Source organism: Sturnira hondurensis, unplaced genomic scaffold, assembly GCF_014824575.4.
Source record: "Sturnira hondurensis isolate 20B ecotype Veracruz unplaced genomic scaffold, ASM1482457v3 Scaffold0005329, whole genome shotgun sequence".
Taxonomy (NCBI): Eukaryota; Metazoa; Chordata; class Mammalia; order Chiroptera; family Phyllostomidae; genus Sturnira; species Sturnira hondurensis.
The window spans coordinates 3,044,727-3,063,943 of NW_028077960.1; the positions used below are offsets into that span (position 1 = coordinate 3,044,727).

General features: G+C 43.7%; 1 protein-coding gene across 1 annotated transcript; it reads right to left on the reverse strand.

The window, feature by feature from the left end:
- Positions 1 to 15,798: 15,798 nt before the first annotated feature.
- On the reverse strand, positions 15,799 to 16,313 carry LOC118987830 (acyl-protein thioesterase 1-like). The gene has a single exon (XM_037047222.1). The coding sequence runs from the start codon at positions 16,258 to 16,260 to the stop codon at positions 15,799 to 15,801; it is 462 nt and encodes a 153-aa protein (XP_036903117.1). The 5' UTR covers positions 16,261 to 16,313.
- Between the last annotated feature and the right edge of the window lie 2,904 nt (positions 16,314 to 19,217).

Genomic DNA, 19,217 nt, shown 5'->3' on the forward strand with positions numbered 1-19,217 from the left:
TGCAGGAGGTGTAGAGTGGGCATTACTCACCATTTGGGATTTTCTTTGCCTCTACTCCTCCACATGAACCACGCTGACAACCGAGAATTAACTGCAATTTTTCCCTGAGAAGCTGAGCATTAGGCAGGGAACTGAAAAACTGGAATGTCAAATTCAACATGGCTTCTAAAATGAACATGATGGACACAGATCATCTACTGAATTTCCTTTTACCACTGGCTCCTTTTCTGCAATTTTTGGATAGTAACCCTGCCTCAGGTTACTTAGTGCAGTTTGGTCGTGTAACTACAAAAGCCTCATACAACCTCATAGTCTCATAGGGAGGCTTAATGTTCAAACAGGACTGCAGACACTGAGCTGAAGCAAGGGGGTTTCTGATCCTTCTTCTTCCTTCTCTGATTCTTACAAGGCATTTACACACATCAATCTCTTTCTTCCTTTTATTTACAAAATTGCCCCAATTCGTTAGATTCCCCTATATTACTTTCCTTCTATGCATTTCCTAGTCCCTGGCGGGGGCCCCGTATTCTGCTTTACATCTCTGTACATGGGACTTTTGGGGAACACAAGAATCCAAGTCCAGGTTTGAAAACATTACCCTTGGTATCAGAGCATGGACCAAGGTTGGAGAGATCTAGTATTTGCAGTAAGGAAGTCCTGGGAGGGAGCAAGCCCCCCCAGCCTGTCTTTGCTCTCAGGACTCTGCCTGTGCCTTGGCAGGCGAGGTGTGGTGGTGAGGCTGGAGGCTGGACCTGGACGATGCCTGGGGAGACCCTCTCTTCCTCAGAAATGCAGTGGTCATGCAGTGAGTAAGCCTATGGGCTTTGGTGCCGGAAATGCCCAGGTTAAAGTCCTGATCCTGTCACCTGCCCACCATGTGACCTTGGCCTCACCTGTTGGGGAGAACATGCAGTCATCATCTCGTGTGGGAATGCCTTTTTCTGGTCCAGATTCAATGTATTCTCCTTTATTCTGCTTAAGCATGTGCGTCGTATGCTGCCTGGCCAATGCTTGTGTCTATTCTTGGTGGGCAGGGAATGCCGTCCTTTACCTGTAGCATGAGTGAGGTGTGTGCAGAGTCCCACCTGGTGTCAGCTGTGGGATGAGACTGTTGGCCATGGAGGACCGATGGTCAAGGTTGAAGTTGATACTGCTGTGTCTTTTCGCTGTGTAGTAAAACATGGTGCTTGGGTAAGTCGTGTCTTTCTTGGCAACTACGGCACCTGCAAACCATGCAGTGGGTTGATGTTCTGGGACGCTGCCTCTGGGGGCAGCCATTGCTGTGCTACTTGTTCCCCACCATGCAGTGGGGCTTCTGCCTAGAGGGGTGGTCACCAGTGTCATTTGCTTGATACCATCTCTTAATCTTTCTGAATCTCAGCATCCTCATATGTGCCCTGGGGAGGAGGGTTGATAATACCTCTTGGAATTGAAAGGTGAGTGAGGCAGTGTGTGGAAAGAGCCCAGCAGGGGCCTGGAGGACAGCGGGCACTCAATATGTGGGAGAAACTCATGTATCACCTCAGTGTCACCTCAGAATCACCTCAGTATCACTGTCAGTTCACCAATGCCCAGGACATATCCATAAAAGCCTCCCTGACTTAGCCCTGGCTGGTGTAGCTCAGTGGATTGAGCGCGGGCCTGTGAACCAGAGGATCACAGTTTGATTCCCAGTCAGGGCACATGCCTGGGTTGCAGGTGAGTTCTCTGCAGGCCAACTCCCAGCAGGGGATGCACAAAAGGCAACCATACATTGATGTTTCTCTCCCTCTCTCCTTCCCCTCTAAAGATAAATAAATAAATAAAATCTTAAAACAAAACAAAACAAAAAAACCTCCCTGAATTAGGCATGAGTCAGTCAAGATTCTGCCAGCCTCCATAAGGCTTGTAGTTCAGCTTCTGTTTCCTTGAATTTGTCCGGGAACCCAGGACAGGATGGCTACCAAAGCTGGATGAGGTCAGTATTAGAAACCAAGTCCAGCCCTGGCTGGTGTGGCTCAGTGGGTTGAGCACCGGCCTGGGAACCAAAGGGTCGCCAGTTTGATTTCTGGTCAGGGCACATGTCTGGGTTGCAGACCAGGTAAGGACCCCAGTAAGGGGCACACAAGAGGCAACCACACATTGATGTTTCTCTCCCTCTCTTTCTCCTTCCCTTCCCCTCTCTCTTAAAAGAAATATTAAAAAAAGAAACCAAGTTCACTGCAGTCCCCTTCATGTTGATGCCACATGACACAACGCTGTCTCCCTGTAATACTTATCAGTCACCCTGCTTCAAAGGACACCTACCCATGACTGTCTAAGTCTGGGGCACTCTAGTTCTAGGTGCATAAATCCCATGCATTCTGATTTTATCTCATTACAAAGTGCCAACAATCTCCAGTGCTAAAGCTGTACTTTCCTCTTTGGCTCTCCATGTGGGGAGCCAGGACAAGGTTAGATTCAGCAGCAGGTTTTCTGCCCTCGCCCCCCATGGAGCATGGTATTTCTGATGATGCTGGAGACAGCTTCACATCATGCATGCATCACCAGCATGAGAGGGGCAGAGACATGGGGCTGGAGATGGCTTTCTTCTGAGCACAAGGTCATTGGAGTTCCCCAGAGCAATAGCCAGCCTAGCCATGCTGAAGTCCTGGAGCTCCCTGGGGTGCCATGGGGTTAGATGCTGCATTTTGGACCAACTCCATTGTCTTAGAGTGCTCTTACTTGCTCCACACTTCCCCTTAGTCAACTAAAAATGACACCTCTGTCACCTCCCATCCAGTTGTCATGGGTACTGGAAATAACCCAGAGGAGAAAGGCTGGTCAGAAACCACCATAGTCAGCAAAGGGGAGGCACTCAGCCCTCAACAACTGAGGCTGAGCCTCCATGAGCTCTCTCCTTCTCCAAAGGGACCTTATTCCTTAGGGGTCCTAGTCACGGTTCTCCTGAGCCTTACCCCTCAGCCAGGCTCCTGGGACCACTGAGTGCATAGCTCTGCCTCTCACGAGCCCAGGCAGTGCTTTTGCTGCTGCCATGCCTACTATTTATTCAGCCCCCAGAATCCCCTCTTGTCTCTGGGCACCCCAACCACAGCTACCTTCTAGAGGGCATTTGGTATACACCTCAGGTGAAGTGCTTTATGTATGTCCATGCCAACCCTGACCCCCCTAGAACAACAGAGGTTATATTACTTGCTTGGGGTCACCCAGCCAAGTGGGGAAGCCAGGAGCCTTCTAGCTGTACCGAGCTTTGCTACCAGCCAGGCTGCCTCTGTGTCATGGAGCTGCCTCTGGAGTCCTGTTGGCAGAAATGGGCACCTCCAGACCCCTCGCTGGCTCAGGGGGCTGTGACCCTGCACTCCAGCAGGAAGGAGGGAGTTGGCCATAACTCTTTCTCCAGATTTTAACATAGTTGTTCAGTCCCCAAACAGAACATGTGGTGATGGTCAGGAGAAGGAGAGAGGAAGTGTTACCATCTAGCCGACAAGGATGTGGCAAGAGTGAAGTGGAGGGGAAAAAGGACAAGAAATTCCAGCAAACTCCAGGGACTGCTAATGGAGAGAAATAATGTGGCTAATTACATCTCTGAAGGCTCTCTGATCCAACATGAATTTTTAATGAAAAAATAATGCATTTTCCTTGCTACTTACATCAGGGAAGGAAGGACTGTGCAGATCTCCCAGCACGGCAAGAGCAGCTATGTGTGTCTGGGGCCCCCTCTGACCACATCACCTGAATGGCTCTCCTGCACTCTCATCTCCAGGGTGCCCACAGAGCAGGCCTCCCATGGAAGCCACAGAGCAAGCCATGGGAGCCTTGCACACTCAGGTTCCAAGAACATCAGTGCTGTTCCCTGGGGAGGACACTGCATTTCTCTCTGCCCAGCTTCTCCTTGCTCCTCACAGGGAGTCTCGGATCTTACATCCAGGGGTAAAGCTCCTTCTGTGAAGTGAAGGCTTGTTTCTGACAAGCCAAACAGACCTGTTTATAAGGGTAGGTTTGGGGGGAAATGAGGTCCATGCTCCCCTCTTTCCAGGATGATCTGTGTAAGACATGAGTTCAGACCCCAGTCTTACAAGTTCCTTGTTGTGTGACCCAGACTCCATTTCCTTCCCTGTAAAATGGGGTAATGACATCTACCTCGCAGTGTTGTTGTAAGGTTTAAATAGTGTCTAAAGTCCTTAACACGGTGATTGGCACAGCTTAAGCAGTTGTCTGTGTTGTTATTTGCTCTAGACCACATCCAGGCTAACCTTGAACCTCCAAGAAACTCTCTGTGGATCCCCCAGCCTCAGGCAGTCCCTCTCACCCACTGTGGTCCCTCTCACCTAGCTGTGGGTGTGGATGTGTTGTGCATGCACATTTGTGTGCCACTCAAGCACACAAATGTGCACGCACAACACATCCACACCCACAGCTAGGGCTGTCTCTGTTTCCAGAGATAGCCCTAGCTGGGGAGGCCAAGCAGAGGGGGAGGCTGACCCTGGGGACTTCTAAGGGCAGAGTTCATGAGAACAGGGCAGAGTAGGGGGGCCCCAGGTGCCTGGACTGACAGGAGGGGATATACTGAGCCAGAGCTTGCCAGGTGTGGGGTAAAGGAGGAGGCTGAAGATCAGCACCGATATCCTGAAGTTTTGGGACAGAGAGAAGGTTCCATATCTGTCCAGACACATGCAAACACCTGGCAGAAGCAGGGCAACCAGAAATGTTTCTTTCCCACTACACTCCTTGTTCTTTCCCTTTTTGGAACTAGTCTATCTTCCAAAGCCTGGGAGAGACTGGGAGTGCTGGCTGCGGTCCATGATTGTTCTCGAGAAAAAGACAGAAAGCTTATCTCTGGGATTCTCAAATCTCAGGGCAGCTGGCCGATGCCCAGAAGCAGTGCTATTTCACAGGTCTGTCTGAAGGAGCAGGACTCCTGTGACCTTTGCCCTATCTCCAGAACCTGCTTGGGGGAACCGGGCACGTATTTCTCCTATGTCTGCAACTCTCTCATTTGGCCAGCTGTGGGGGTCAGGCGTGCTGCTCCTACCTTGAATGCCCCACCCTGAGGTGGTCATCAGCACGCAGCACCCCTGAAGAAGGGCCAGGAACCCCTCCCCTCCCCCTACTCCAGCTTCTCTACTCCTCTGCAGCCTGCCCCATGCCACGTCCCTGCTTTCTGCCATCCTTGAACAAGCTGTCACAGATTATTCTTGCCCCTCCTGGGCATGGCTCCCGGGCTCACAATAATGCTCCTTTGGCAGAGCAACCCTTGCCACTGATGGGATTCTGCAGAAAAATGTCAGGTCAAGAGCTCAGAGCCATTCAGAATTATGGGGGCAATTCTTCTGTGACAGGACCTGAACTTACATTGAATCCCGACACTGGCCAAAGGCTGGTCTTGATCGCCGAGTTTTAGATTAAGCTCTGGAGAATCTTTACAGCAAATCTACTTCATACATAGAGAAATCAAGCTCCTGAGAGGGGCAGTAACTTGTTCAAGGTCACACAGCAAATCAAAGACAGACCTGTCTCCTGCCTCCTGGCCCAGTGTCTTTAAATCTCAACCAAAAGTGATGTGTCAAGGCCAGGCTTTGAAGAAAAGAGGAGAAATGCTCAGGTGAGGGGGAATCCTTATAAAAGTGCGCCACACTCTCTGGGGCATAAGCGTTCTTTTTCCTTCTCCTCCCTTCTGGAGTCGGGCCAAGTGAAGGTCAGAAAGTGGGATCTCTACTCATCGCCCCGACTTTGAGAGACAGGAAGCAAGGGAGCCGGCAGGTCCCCTGAGAGCAGCAGCAGCAGCAGCAGCAGCAGCAGCTGCAGCGGCAGCAACGTGTGCCACTGGCACAGAGGCGGAGATAAGAAGGCGGATTGATCTCTGCTGCTTCAAACAGAGCGGAGGCCACCCTGTCATGGCTGTGGATCAAAGGCTCTTTCATGTGTCCTTCCTGGCCCCTCCTCCTCTAGCCCCACAGTGGCAGGAGTCCCACTCCTTGTCTTGCTGAGGCCTTCCTCCAGGTCTCACTGCATACTAGAGACGCTCCCTTTCGCCCAGCGGCCAAGGTCCCACGGCAACTACCAGAAGCCAGTGCTCCCAGTTCCCCACGAGCCTTTTCTCTAGGCGGCTCAGTCCAAGGTCTGTGGGAACTAATATATCCCCATTATTCAGATGAGAAACTGGGGCATGGAGAAGTTAAGTAACTTATCTAGAGCCGCAAGCTAGTTACCCATAGGAAACCCCCGTTCTTACGGGCTCACGTGGCTTTGTCCTTAGAAAGTCTTGTGTGATAGTGGAGGCATATGGAGTGGGTCGCCTAGTGTGTGTAGACCCCCAGAAGAATATGCAATAAATAACCCCTGTGAAAAAGCCGAGCTGGGCCCTGCTTCTAAACAGTCTCAACTCAGACATCTGGAAAAGTCCAAATTTTTAACTTCAAACCAGAGGTGGGACAGAATGCAGATTTCTCCTCCACACTCACACCACACCCAACTCCAGCTATCTGCAAACCTGTGCCTTGCCTCTGAGAACCCTGAAATCCTTATCCATTAAATATAGTGCAAACTCCACACTCCCCAGCCTGGCATTCAAGGCCCTGGAAAACTGAGAGGCTGCCTGGCCTGTGGCTGAGCACGTGGGCTCCTGGACCAAACTTCTGCACCAGCATGTCAGCTCCTCTTCGACCCATGGACTGTTTAGAGATGGGCTGCTTAGCTTCCAGTACCTGGTGAATTTGGATGCTTCTGTTACTCATTTCTAGTTTAATTCCACTATGGCTAGAGAATATATTTTATGTGTGATTTCAATTGTTTTATGTCTGTTAAAGTTTGTTTTATAACCCTAAGTATGAGATATATTGAAGGATCCATGAGCAACTTGAAAAGAATGAGGACTCTGCTTCCGGTGGTGGAATGTTCTATTAATGTCAGTTAGATTAAGTTGATCGAAACTGTTGTTTGGCTCTCCTGTATCCTTGCTGATTTCCTCTCTAATTTCTCTATCAGTTAATGAGACATGAGTGTTTTAAAGTGTACAAGTATAACTGGATTTGTCTATTCGCCTTTTAGTTCTATGAGTATTTTTGCTTCATATATTTTGAAGTTTCATTGTTTGGTGCATACACATATAGGATTGTTATGTCTTCTAGGTGAATTGATCTCTTTATCATTACGGAATATTCCTCTCTAACCCTGATAAGTTTTCATCTCCAGGAGTTACTTTGCTTGACATTAATATAGCCTTCCTAGCTTTTTAAAAAAGTCTTATGCTGTACTTCTTACATCCTTTTAATCTATTTATGTCATTACATTTAAAGTGAGTTTCTTATAGACAACACAAATTTGTGTTTCAGTCTGATCTGTCTTGTAATTGGGATGTTTAAATCATTTATATTTAATATATGTATTGATAGGGTTGGATTTAGGTCTACCATTTTATTGTTTGGTATTTGTTTCTCTCTCTGTTTTTTCATTCCTCTGTTTCCCCTTTTCTGCCTTCTTTTGGATTATTTGAATATTGTTTTAGTATTCCATTTTTATTTTTCTGTTGGCTTTTTGACTATGTCTTTTTGCACAGTTTTAAAGTGATTCTTTTAGAGATTATGACACACATACCAAACTCTTCATGGTCTATTTAGAGTTAATATTTTACCACTTCAAGTGAAATATGTTGACCTTGCCACCATACAAATCCTGTTTCCCTCCTCCTTTTATGCTGTGTTTATGATAGGTAGTACATTACTATGCATTGAAAACTGAATTAGACAGTGCTATCATTTTTACTTTTAGTAATCATATACATTTTAAAGTACATACAAGGTTGAAAATGGTCTATTACTTATCATTTTTGTTTCTCTTATTTTATTCCTAAAGTTTCAGGTTTCTTTCTAGTATCATTTCTCTTCTCAAGAACTTCCTCTAGCATTTATTGTACAGCTGGCAATGAATTGTCTTAGTTTTTCTACATTTAAATATGTCTTTCTTTTGCTCCAAAATATGTATTTTCACAAGCTAGAGAATTCTGAGTTGGCAGTTTTTTTTTATTTCAGAACTTTAGTGGTGTTATTCTACCATTTTCTGGCCTCCCTGATCTCTAATGAGAAATCTACAGTCATTTAAATTGTTGCCCCCCGCCCCCCCCCGAATACTACACCTGCTTTAGCCAGATGGACACACAGTGTTGTCTATCAGAGGATCAGCTTGAGATGAGATGTTAAGACTGTTTTGGGGGCCATAACTGGACATCTTCTCAGATTACCAACATCTGAATAAAGCTCCCATAAAGATTCAATCTGAGATCCAAGATGGTGGAGAAGTAAGTGGAAGCTGCACTGACCAACCTGGAATTACAACTAAATTGTAGAGAAATAATCCGGAATAAACAACTGAACAACAGCGGGAGAGAAGCCTTATAACCACAGACAGACAAAAGAAACAGCCTCACAATAACGTGACAGGTACAGAGTGCAGCAGAGATGTAAGAGGGCTGGCTGGGCTCCCGTGGGCGGCAGCTGAAGTGTTGGAGGAATATTTCTGTGGCCAGGGGATTCACCCTAAGGAGTGTGGGGTCTACACCCCAAGCTGGGCTCTCCAACCTATAGCACCAGAGCTCAAAAAGAACCCAGATAACATCCAGCTGTGAAAAGCAGCAGGGTTTCTTTCTGCCAGGGACAGATGGCTGGTGTCATAGCTTTTAAAGGGCAAATGCACAAAATTTCATTTGCAGCCACTTACCCTGGGCTCTAGCAAAGGGGGGACAGAGTGGACTAGAGATGCTTGAGAAGAGACTTGAGGATGCTGGCTTTGGGCATAGAATGGAGGGAGCAGCCACCAGGATACCAGTGCTGAGTCATCCCCCATACTGCAGGTGCCATCTTGCTCAGGTACATCACTCCCCTCCAAGTGGCATCAGCCTGAGAGGAAGCAATAGCCCTACCCACAGGAATTACTATGACCCCCACTGTGGTGGTGAAGCCAGACTGCTGATTACAAAGCAACTAGATTAACAACTGAAGGAGTCAACCATGGACTGTGGATCTCTGGTAGTCTCAAACAGGCTGCCTAAGGCCAGCCTGGGACACCATCTGACATCACCAGAGGAAGATCCAAAAAAACCCCACAAAACACTAATTTTCTACCATAGAAGGTCACACCATGAAGACAGGGAGTCAAAGCAGATCAATCTAAGAAGCAGAAACAAAAAGAGTACCTAAAGTGAGGGAACAAAGAAAAAACCCACAACTGAAAGGAAAAGAAGAATCCCCAGAAAGAGTGATAAATGAAATACAGGCAAGTGAACTATGAGACACTGAGTTTAAAATAATGGTTACAAGGAAGCTCATGAGCTCAGTGAAAACCACAAAGAACTACAAGGAAGCTATAAGGAACTTACTGCAAACTACATAAGCATGAAAAAGGACATAGAAACTGTCAATAAGAGCCAGGAGGAAATGAAGAATACAATTTCTGAATCGAAGAACACAGTAGAAAAAATCAAAAACAGGCTGGATTAAGCAGAGGATTGAATCAGTGAGCTGGAGAGCAAGGTAGAAAATATTCCCAGACAGAGCAAGAAAATAATAATAAAAAAAGACTAAAAAAGAATGAAGAGGGTTTAAGGGAACTGCAGGACAACATGAAATGTAATAATATCTGTATCAAAAAAAATATCAGAAGGAAACGCTCTGGCTGGTGTAGCTCAGTGGATTGAGCGTGGGCCTGCGAACCAGAGTATCGTGGTTCGATTCCCAGTCAGGGCACATGCTTGGGTTGCAGGCCAGTTTCTGGCAGGGGCCAGTTCTCTGCAGGGGATGCACGAGAGGCAACCATACATTGATGTTTCCTTCCTCCTTCCCTTCCCCTCTAAAGATAAATAAATAAAAATATTTTAAAAAATACCAGAAGGAGAAGAAGAAGAGCAAGGCATAGAAACCTGTTTGAAAAAGAAATGACAGAAAACTTCCCTAACTTGATGAGAGAAAAAGTCATGCAAGTCCAAGAAGCAGAGAGGGTCCCAATCAAGATGAATCCAAAGAGGCCCACTCCAAGAAACATCATAATAAAAATGTCAAAATTTAAAACAAAGAGAGAATACTTAAGGTGGCAAGGGAGAAACAGCTAGAAACATACAAGGGAGCCAAGATAAGGCTAGCAGCTGATTACTCAATAGAAACACTACAAACCAGAAGGGAATAGCAAGAAATATTCCAAGTAGTGAAATGCAAAGGTCTGCAAACAAGAGCACTCTACCCAGCAAGTCTCTCATTTAAAATGGAAGGTGAAATAAGGAGCTTCCCAGACAAAAGAAGGCTAAAAGAATACACCTCCACCAAACCAGTGCTGCAAGATATGCTAAAGGGACTGCTTTAAGAAGATGAAGAAAAAGAGTGAGAGAAAGAGAGAGGAATACAGATACAAAGGGGGTAAAATGGCAATGAATAAGTGCCCATCAATAATAACCCATCAAATGGATTAAATACTCTAATCAAAAGACATAGGGGAACTGAATGGATAAGAAAATATGACCTGTATATATGCTGCCTACAAGAGACCCACCTCAGAACAAAAGACCTACACAGACCGAAACTGAAGGGGGACAGATATTCCAAACAAATGGACATGAAAAAAAGCCAGGGTAGCAATATTTATATCAGACAAAATAGATTTCAAAACAAAGGTTATAAAAAGAGACAAAGAAGGACACTGTATAATACTTAAGAGAATAATCCATTGAGAAGATAAAACCCTTGTAAACATACATGCACTCAACATAGGAGCACCATAAATATTGGAAGACTTCAAGAAAGACATCAACAGCAGCACACATAGTAGGGGATTTTAACACCCTATTGTCAACAATGGATAGATCTTCTAAGCAAAGAATCAACAAGGATACTGTGGCATTGAACAACACTCTAGATCAAATGGACTTAATTAATATTTACAAAACATTTCACCCCAAATAAGCAAAATATATATTCTTTTCAAATGCACATAGAACATTTTGAAAGATAGACCACATGGTAGGTCACAAAACAAGCTTCAACAAACTCAAGAAAATTGAAATCATATCAAGTGTCTTTACAGATCACAATGGCTTGAAACTCAAAACCAATCTCAAGGAAAAGACTAAAAAACATTCAATTTCATGGAGACTGAATAACATGTTATTACATAATGAATGGGTTAACAATGAGGTAAAAAAAGAAACCAAAAAGTTTCTGGAAACAGATGAAAATAAACACACAACAACCCAAAACCAATGGGACACAGCGAAGGCAGTCCTGCGAAGGAAGTTCATAACAGTACAGGCCTATCTAAAAAAGAGAGGAACATTTCAAATAACAACAAACTAACCCTACATCTATAAGAACTCCAGGAACAACAATAACAATGCCCTGAGAGAGTAGAAGGAAGGAAATAATCAAGATCAGAGCAAATTTAAATGACATAGAGACTTAAAGGACAATTCAAAGGATCATTGAATCCAGGAACTGGTTCTTTGAAAAGGTAAATAAAATTGACAAGCTTCTAACTAGACTCATCAAGAAAAAAAGAGAGAGGACCCAATTAAATAAAATTAGAAACAAAAGAGGAGAAATTACAACCAATTACACAAAAATACAAAGGACTGTAAGAAATTACTATGAACAACTATATGCTAAGAAATTTGACAACCTGGGTGAAATGGACAAGTTTCTAGAAACATCGTCTTCCAAATATGAAGAAAGAAGAAGCTGAAAGAGACTGATAATAGCTAGTGAAATTGAAGCAGTAATCAAAAAACTCCCGGCACACAAAAGCCCTGGACCAGATGGCTTCACAGATTAATTTTACCAAACATTTAGGAGAGAGCTAAATCCTATTTTTCTCAAACTATTCCAAAAAATCCAAGAAGAGGGAAAACTCCCAATCCCTTTTTATGAGGCCGGTATTGTCCTAATTTCAAAACCAGGCAAAGACACAACAAAGAAAGAAAAGTACAGGCTAATATCACTGATGAGCATACATGCTAAAATCCTTAACAAAATATTGGCCAATCAGATCCAGTAATACATCAAAAAGATCATACACCATGATCAAATGGGATTCACCCTAGGGATGCAAGGATGGTACAATATTCACAAATTAATAAATATAATACACCACATAAACAAAAGGAAACAATAAAATCACATGATATGGCTAAAAAAGCACTTGATAAAGTACAGCACCCAGAAACAATCTGACTTCCGGCCAAGATGGAGGTGTAGGTAGACACATGTTGCCTCCTTGCACAACCAAAAGAAAAACAACAACAAATTAAAAAGAAAAAACAACCAGAACTGCCAGAAAATAGAACTATATGGAAGTCCAACAATTAAGGAGTTAAAGAAACATTAATTCAGACTGGCAGGAGGGGCGAGACGGGCAGCTGGGGCACAGAAGACATGTGGCAAGGCAGCATCTGGCAGCCCCACACCTGTGTGTGGGTAAACTGAAGGAACAACTGGGGAGCAAAACAGATCACACCACCCAGGGTTCCAGTGTGGGGAAATAAAGCCTCAAACTTTTGATTGAAAATACCGGTGGGAGTTGAGACAGCAGTGGGAGAAACTCCCAGCCTCACAGGAGAGTTTGTTGGAGAGACCCACAGGGTCCTAGAACGAACACAAACCCACCCACCCAGGAATCAGCACCAGAAGGGCCCAATTTGCTTGTGGGAAGTGGGGGAAGTGACTGAAAAGCATCAAGAGAGTGGAGCAAGTAGCATTGTTCCCTTTCGGACCACTTCTCCACATACAACGTCACAAAGCAGCGACGGGGGTTACCCCACCCTGGTGAACACTTAAGGCTCTACTGTTTACAATGTAACAGGTGCACCAAGACAAAGGAATATGGCTCAAATGAAAGAACAGATCCAAACTCCAGAAAGATAACTAAGTGATAAGGAGATAGATAACTTATCAGATATAGAATTCAAACACTGGTAATCAGGATGCTCACAGAAATGGTTGAGAATGGTTACAAAATGGAGGGGGGAAAAGTGAAGGCTATGCAAAGTGAAGTAAGGAAAAATATACAGGGAACCAACAGTGAAGGTGAGGAAATTGGGACTCAAACCAATGGTGTGGACCAGAAGGAAGAAATAAATATTTGACCACAACAGAATGAAGAAACAAGAATTCAAAAAAATGAGAAGAGGCTTAGGAACCTCTGGGACAAATTTAAATGTTCCAGCATCTGAATCATAGGGGTGCCGAAAGGAGAAGAGGAATAGCAAGAAATTGAAAACTTATTTGAAAAAATAGTGAAGGAGAAATCCCCCAACCTGGCAAAGGAAATAGACTTCCAGGAAGGCCAGGAAGCTCAGAGAGTCCCAAAGAAGTTGGACCCAAGCAAGCACACACCAAAGCACATCATAATTACATTACCCAAGGTTAAACATAAGGAGAGAATCTTCAAAGCATCAAAAGAAAAGGAGACAGTTACTACAAAGGAGTTCCCATAAGACTATCAGTTGATTTCTTAAAAGAAACCTTGCAGACAAGAAGGGGCTGGAAAGAAGTATTCAAAGTCACGAAAGACAATGACTTACATCCAAGATTACTCTATTTGCCAAAACTGTCATTTAGAATGAGAGGGCAGATAAAGTGCTTCTCAGATAAGGTCAAGTTAAAGGAGTTCATCATCACCTAACCCTTATTATATGAAATGTTAAAGGGACTTACCTAAGAAAAAGAAGATTAAAAGTATGAACATTAAAATGTTAGCAAACTCAGTTATTAACAACCACACCTAAAACAAAAACAAAAACAAAGCAAACAACTAGAACAGGAACAGAATCACAGAAATGGAGATCACGTGGAGGGTTATCAGCAGGGGAGTGGGAGGGGGAAAGGTACAGGGAATAAGAAGCATAAATAGCAGGCAGAAAATAGACGGGGGGGGGGCGGTTAAGAATAGTGTAGGAAATGTAGAAGCCAAAAAACTTATGTGTATGACCCATGGACATGAACTAAAGGCAGGGAATGCCTGCAGGAGGCATTGTGCATTGCAGAGAGGAATAAAGGAGGAAAAATGGGACAACTGTAATGGTATAATCAATAAAATATATTTTAAACAAAAATTCCAGTTTTTAAGATCAGTCTTAAATATTACAGAACATACTAGAATATGACTTAATAATTCTTTGAATCACTGGACTGAAGATTCTAGTAACTATACAGGTCTAACTTTGGACTAAGGCACAGTTTTAAAAATACATAATGTAGGAAGTTTGAAGTGATGTTTGGTTTCTTTATATAAGTATAAATACATTTTAAATTCCATCACGTCAGAATGTTGAATTACGCCATGTGTCCAGGGCAAGGAGGCAATATTTTGTTCATTTTGAAGGATAAAAAGAGAATACATTTCTTTTCTAGAAAGGAAAACGGAACATTAAGAAATTCTAACAGGGAAAGAGGAGCCTGGCCCCCAAGATAAAAGGACCATTAATTGAAAAGAGTAATATTACTCTTTACTGACATTTAGAAGCAGTACCCCTATTATTAGGAGTAATGTAGTAATGTAACCGAGGGGTCAGGCCAAACTGCGCAGTGAAGGCAGGGCAGGGGGCGAAAACCCCAAGGTGCAAGAGAAGGTTTGGAGCAGCTTGCCCTCTCTGCGGAGGGAGGGGCCATGGGGGAAGGGCGCAGGCACAGAGCACCTTTGGCTGCAGCTTGTGCCTGTGGGTTACACACAGCGGCAGAAGCAGGGCGGAGGCACACGGCGGCAAGGGACAGCGTTGGTTGCAAAGCTGGACCCTCCCACCAGCTTGCAGCACGCCTGGGATTCTGGGAGAGGACTTTTAAATGGAGGACAGGACGCAAAGAACAGGTCGATTCTTTCCTCTCCCCCAGTAGAGGGTGTGATGACACGGCCAGTGCGGGCCTGGGAATCCGGGCTTGGGGTCAGGCTCAGGAAGATGCCTGAAGCCGGCCAGTTACTGAAGACCCGCTAAGCCACCTACGATTATGATGCTTTCGGGCGGGGAAAAGAGGTTCCTGGTGCAACCTTGAACTGCGCTGGCAGAGGGTGACCGGGCCAGTCTTCTTTGAACATCTTAGAGGGAATGGGCTTTCAGGGAGAAACTTGCCATTATTTCCAAAGACCTTGGTGATGATAATCAGCACTGTGAACAGATTTCTGTTCCTCTGTCCTTTTCAGTTCTTGAACCTATATAATTGTAATGACAAATATTTAAGTAGCTATTTTTGATGTCACACTTTGACTTTTTCTTTCCCTTTACTTTTGTTATCCAGATATTTTAGACAGAAACTTGCTATTATCTCAAATTATATGATGGTTAAATAAAAGATTACTTTCTTTCCCACCAAACTGAGTATTTTGCTTGTAGGTGGTGAGCAGTAAGATCCCCCCCTACTGGTTGGGTTTGGTAGCAATAATACCTCCGGCTTTTAATGTATTATAATCATTGAGTGTATCTAAGTACATATATAAAAAATTCAGACACAGCATTCATAAGTACTTTATATCTTAACTGCTCATTTATACCTGAACAAGTTTTCATGAACATACTAATAACTTTCAAGTGATGTAATAGAAAATCTGGTTGCAGTATTTTATTATTTTGCTGAATTACATTTGGGAAAAGGAAGCTAGATGCTTCCCCTATTTTAATGCTAGGTACATTCTGGATCATATTATACAAACACATGCATTGCAACTTAAAAGATTATAAATTTCCCAGAAGGAAAATTATTTAGTCTGTGTCATTGGTGTGTACTTCCACACAAGGCCCCTTAGTGGAATCGATCAACTGGAGATAGGAGTTTATGGGTGAATTGCTTGATATCATCACATCATCATTTCCTGTTGACATGAACTATGCATCATGCCTTCATGGGTTTTGAATGTTACATTGGCTGGATTTACCAATGTTATTAGCTTTTTCACAGTAAGAGAACCAAACATTAGGGGAACTAAAGGGTCATAATCTCCCTGGGACTGGAGAATAGAAATATCTCTATGGACACCACTGATAGGACCCTGTGGAAGTGCAGCCCGCAATGGAAGCCAGCAACTAAGTGCAGTGACACCTGCCAGTTTCTGCTGTGTGGTAAGAAAGGTGTATAAAGATAAAGCTCCTCCCTGAGAAAATCCTCCCAAAATAATTCTCTTTGAAGGAATGCCGTTCTTCATCTCTTGCTCTATCAAAGCTTTTACATTTGCTGCCGCCTGTTTAATTCCAAGTTCATCCTCCCATGAATCTGGTGAAAGCCCAATAATATCAAGCCGAGAAGGCATAGCCATGTTCATATTTTATGTTACAGGCATAAGTGGTGCAGGCGGGCAGCAGGCAGTTATATTTGATATGTGAACTTCTGATACCTGCAAAGGCTTCCACACATCCATGCCTTGAATCTCCCAATCTATGAAGGAAAGCCACCGCAGCAGTGGCCTTCGGAGGTTGGCCCGATTTCAGGAAGCCTGGCAGATGCATTATTGCCTCACACATCCGGGCTGCACTGACTGCAAGCACCTTGGAGGCGGAAAGGGCACCCAGCCATCGCCCGTGCGAGTGGTGAGTCCGCGATGTATTACTTTTTTATATTTTATTTCTTTTTAAAAATTATTTTTAGAGAGGGGAAGGGAGGGAGACAGAGAGGGAGAGAAACATTGAAGTGTGGTTGCCTCTCATGTGCCCCCACTGGGGACAGGCTGGCAACATTCCCAGGCATGTGCCCTGACTGGGAATCAAATGAGTAACCCTTTGGTTCACAGCCCGAGCTCAATCCACTGAGCTACACCAGCCAGGGCTGTATTATTATTTTTAATGTACAGGTATTGTTGTATTTTCCACTGATTGTTTTTGAAAAGTTTTTTTTTTATCCTTGGTTTTTAGCCAGGCTTTAATTAGGATATATTTTGGTCTATGAGGTCATTCTTTGGAGAGGTGGGGAACCGCGCTTCTTGAATCTATAAATTTATGTTGTATCACTGAATTTGGTAGGTTTTCAGCCATGATTTCTTCAAATATTTTTTCTACACCAAACTTTTTCTCCTCTCAATCTGACATGAATATTAGATATTTTGATATTGTCATTTAATTCCCTGAAACTCTATTTTTTAAAATAAATTTTCTGCTGTTAAGATTAGATCATTTCAGCCCTGGCTGGTGTAGCTCAGTGGATTGAGCACGGGCCTGCGAACCAGAGTATCGCGGTTCAATTCCCAGTCAGGGCACATGCCTGGGTTGCAGGCCAGTTCCCAGCAGGGGACACATGAGAGGCAACCATACATTGATATTTCTCCCCCTCTCTCCTTCCCTTCCCCTCTAAAGATAAATAAATAAAATATTTTTAAAAAAAGATTAGATAATTTCTATTGATTTACTTTCAAGTTCACTCACTTTCCTCTGTCATTTCCATCTTGCTATTGAGCCTATGAAGTGAATTTTAAAGTTTTGATTATTGAATTTTTAGTTTTAACATTTCCATTTAATTTTTTAAACAGTTTTCTTTCTTCCCCAAGAGTTTCTGTCCTTCCATTTACATTAGATCAGCCTGACTTTACCGACTGTGGTTGTAAGAGCTGCTTTAATGTCTGTGTGTGATCATTCCATTGTCTGGGTCATCGTGAGGCCAGCATCTGCTAATTGTGTTTTCCTTTGTGAGCAGTTGAGATTTTTCTGGTCCTTTGTATGTGGAGTAATCTGGGGCATTTTGAATATTATGCAATCAGTCTTCCTTGTTTCAGACCACAAGTTCTGATTTGCCCTGTGCTTTGGGTCAGTCCTACACATTCACAGCTGAAGGGCAAGTCCAGGACTTCAGTGCAGACTTTGGGAAGGTCTTTTTCAGTTCTCCGTGCCCGCTCGCCCCCACTTTCCGGATAAAGCAGTGATATAAAAGAGAGAGAGAATTAACAGAATTTCCACCACATTCCCACAAGAGCCCACTTTTCTCAGTTTCTCTGGCCAGAGAGGATTTTCTCTCAGGCTTCTAGGTCCTGTGCCACCAGCACTGCAGGAGTGCAGCTTCCTGGTTGGGGCTTTACATGCAGCAACCGTGGGGAGTAACAGAAAACCCCCCGAGATTCTACCCCCACCCCCATGTGCTTGCTTCGGCTGCACATATACTACAATTGGAACGATACCCCCACCCCCACATAGTCCCAGTCCCTGTGCCCAGTCCTCTGGCCAGAAAGAGAGGTTTCTCTTGGGGCTTGTTCAATATGTGCCCATTGCACAGTTCTGGGACTCAGGTCCTGTACAGTACCAGCTGAAAGATATGGGAAGAAAACCCAGGAAATTCACTGCCATGGTGGTCATTCTTTAAGTGTTTATTTTCCTCCTTAATCCACCTGCATTTATCTATTTTTTTAAGGGTCCCTAGTGCTGTCTGTGTCTGTTCCGGGGTTTTTATTTGTGATCAGTGGGAGAGGGAGAGCGAAGTGTGTTTACTTCATTTTAGCAGTAACCAGAAGCCTGTAATCTGAGGTTGAAAGATATGGAAGAACTTGACTAATTTTGCAAAAGTATTGCAACATTTAAGAGAACATGAAAGTTGCTATATTTATACATTTAATTTATTCAATTTACATCAGTTTTCAGGTACACAATAGAAAGTTTTTGCTTGTTCAGGTAGACATTTAAGTTACTTAGGAAAATCAAACATATTAAATGTTCAAGTGTAGTTGAAATTGTTTGAGCAAATTTAATTAAGTTGTAAGTGCCACTGACTGGTTAAGGGAGTTTAGTTTTTTTCAACTTGAGTTAATCAAATTTTAATTGCAGAAAAAGTGAAGGTTATGTTTTTATTATACTTATAAATTGAACAATAAGATTGGTAAGTGGAACTTAATCCTTAGAAAAAGCTATATTTTTAAATGTTTTTTATTTATTCTAATAAATTGAATATTAATTAAAAAATGACTCTAAGTAGTATTTTTATGCTCCCAACCTTGCCCCAGCACACAATACAAAAGCTTCACCAATGGGGGGCTCACTTCCTGCAGACACAGACACGTCAGGTTGGAGAGACGTCTTTCTTTCCACCTGACACCCATAGGTAGTGTAGACTGTACAGGTTTTTGGAAACAGAGTGGCAAGTTACTTTACTTTGCTGAGAGTCTGTTCCCTTATGAAAGCTTTGTTCTGGAGATGAATAGGAGGGTGTGTGTGAAGTGTGTGTATGTGTACGAGGAATGCTCAGTGCAGAGAGCTGTTGCAGATGAGTAGAGGCAGACAGCAGTTACGGGAGAGATTAATGCTC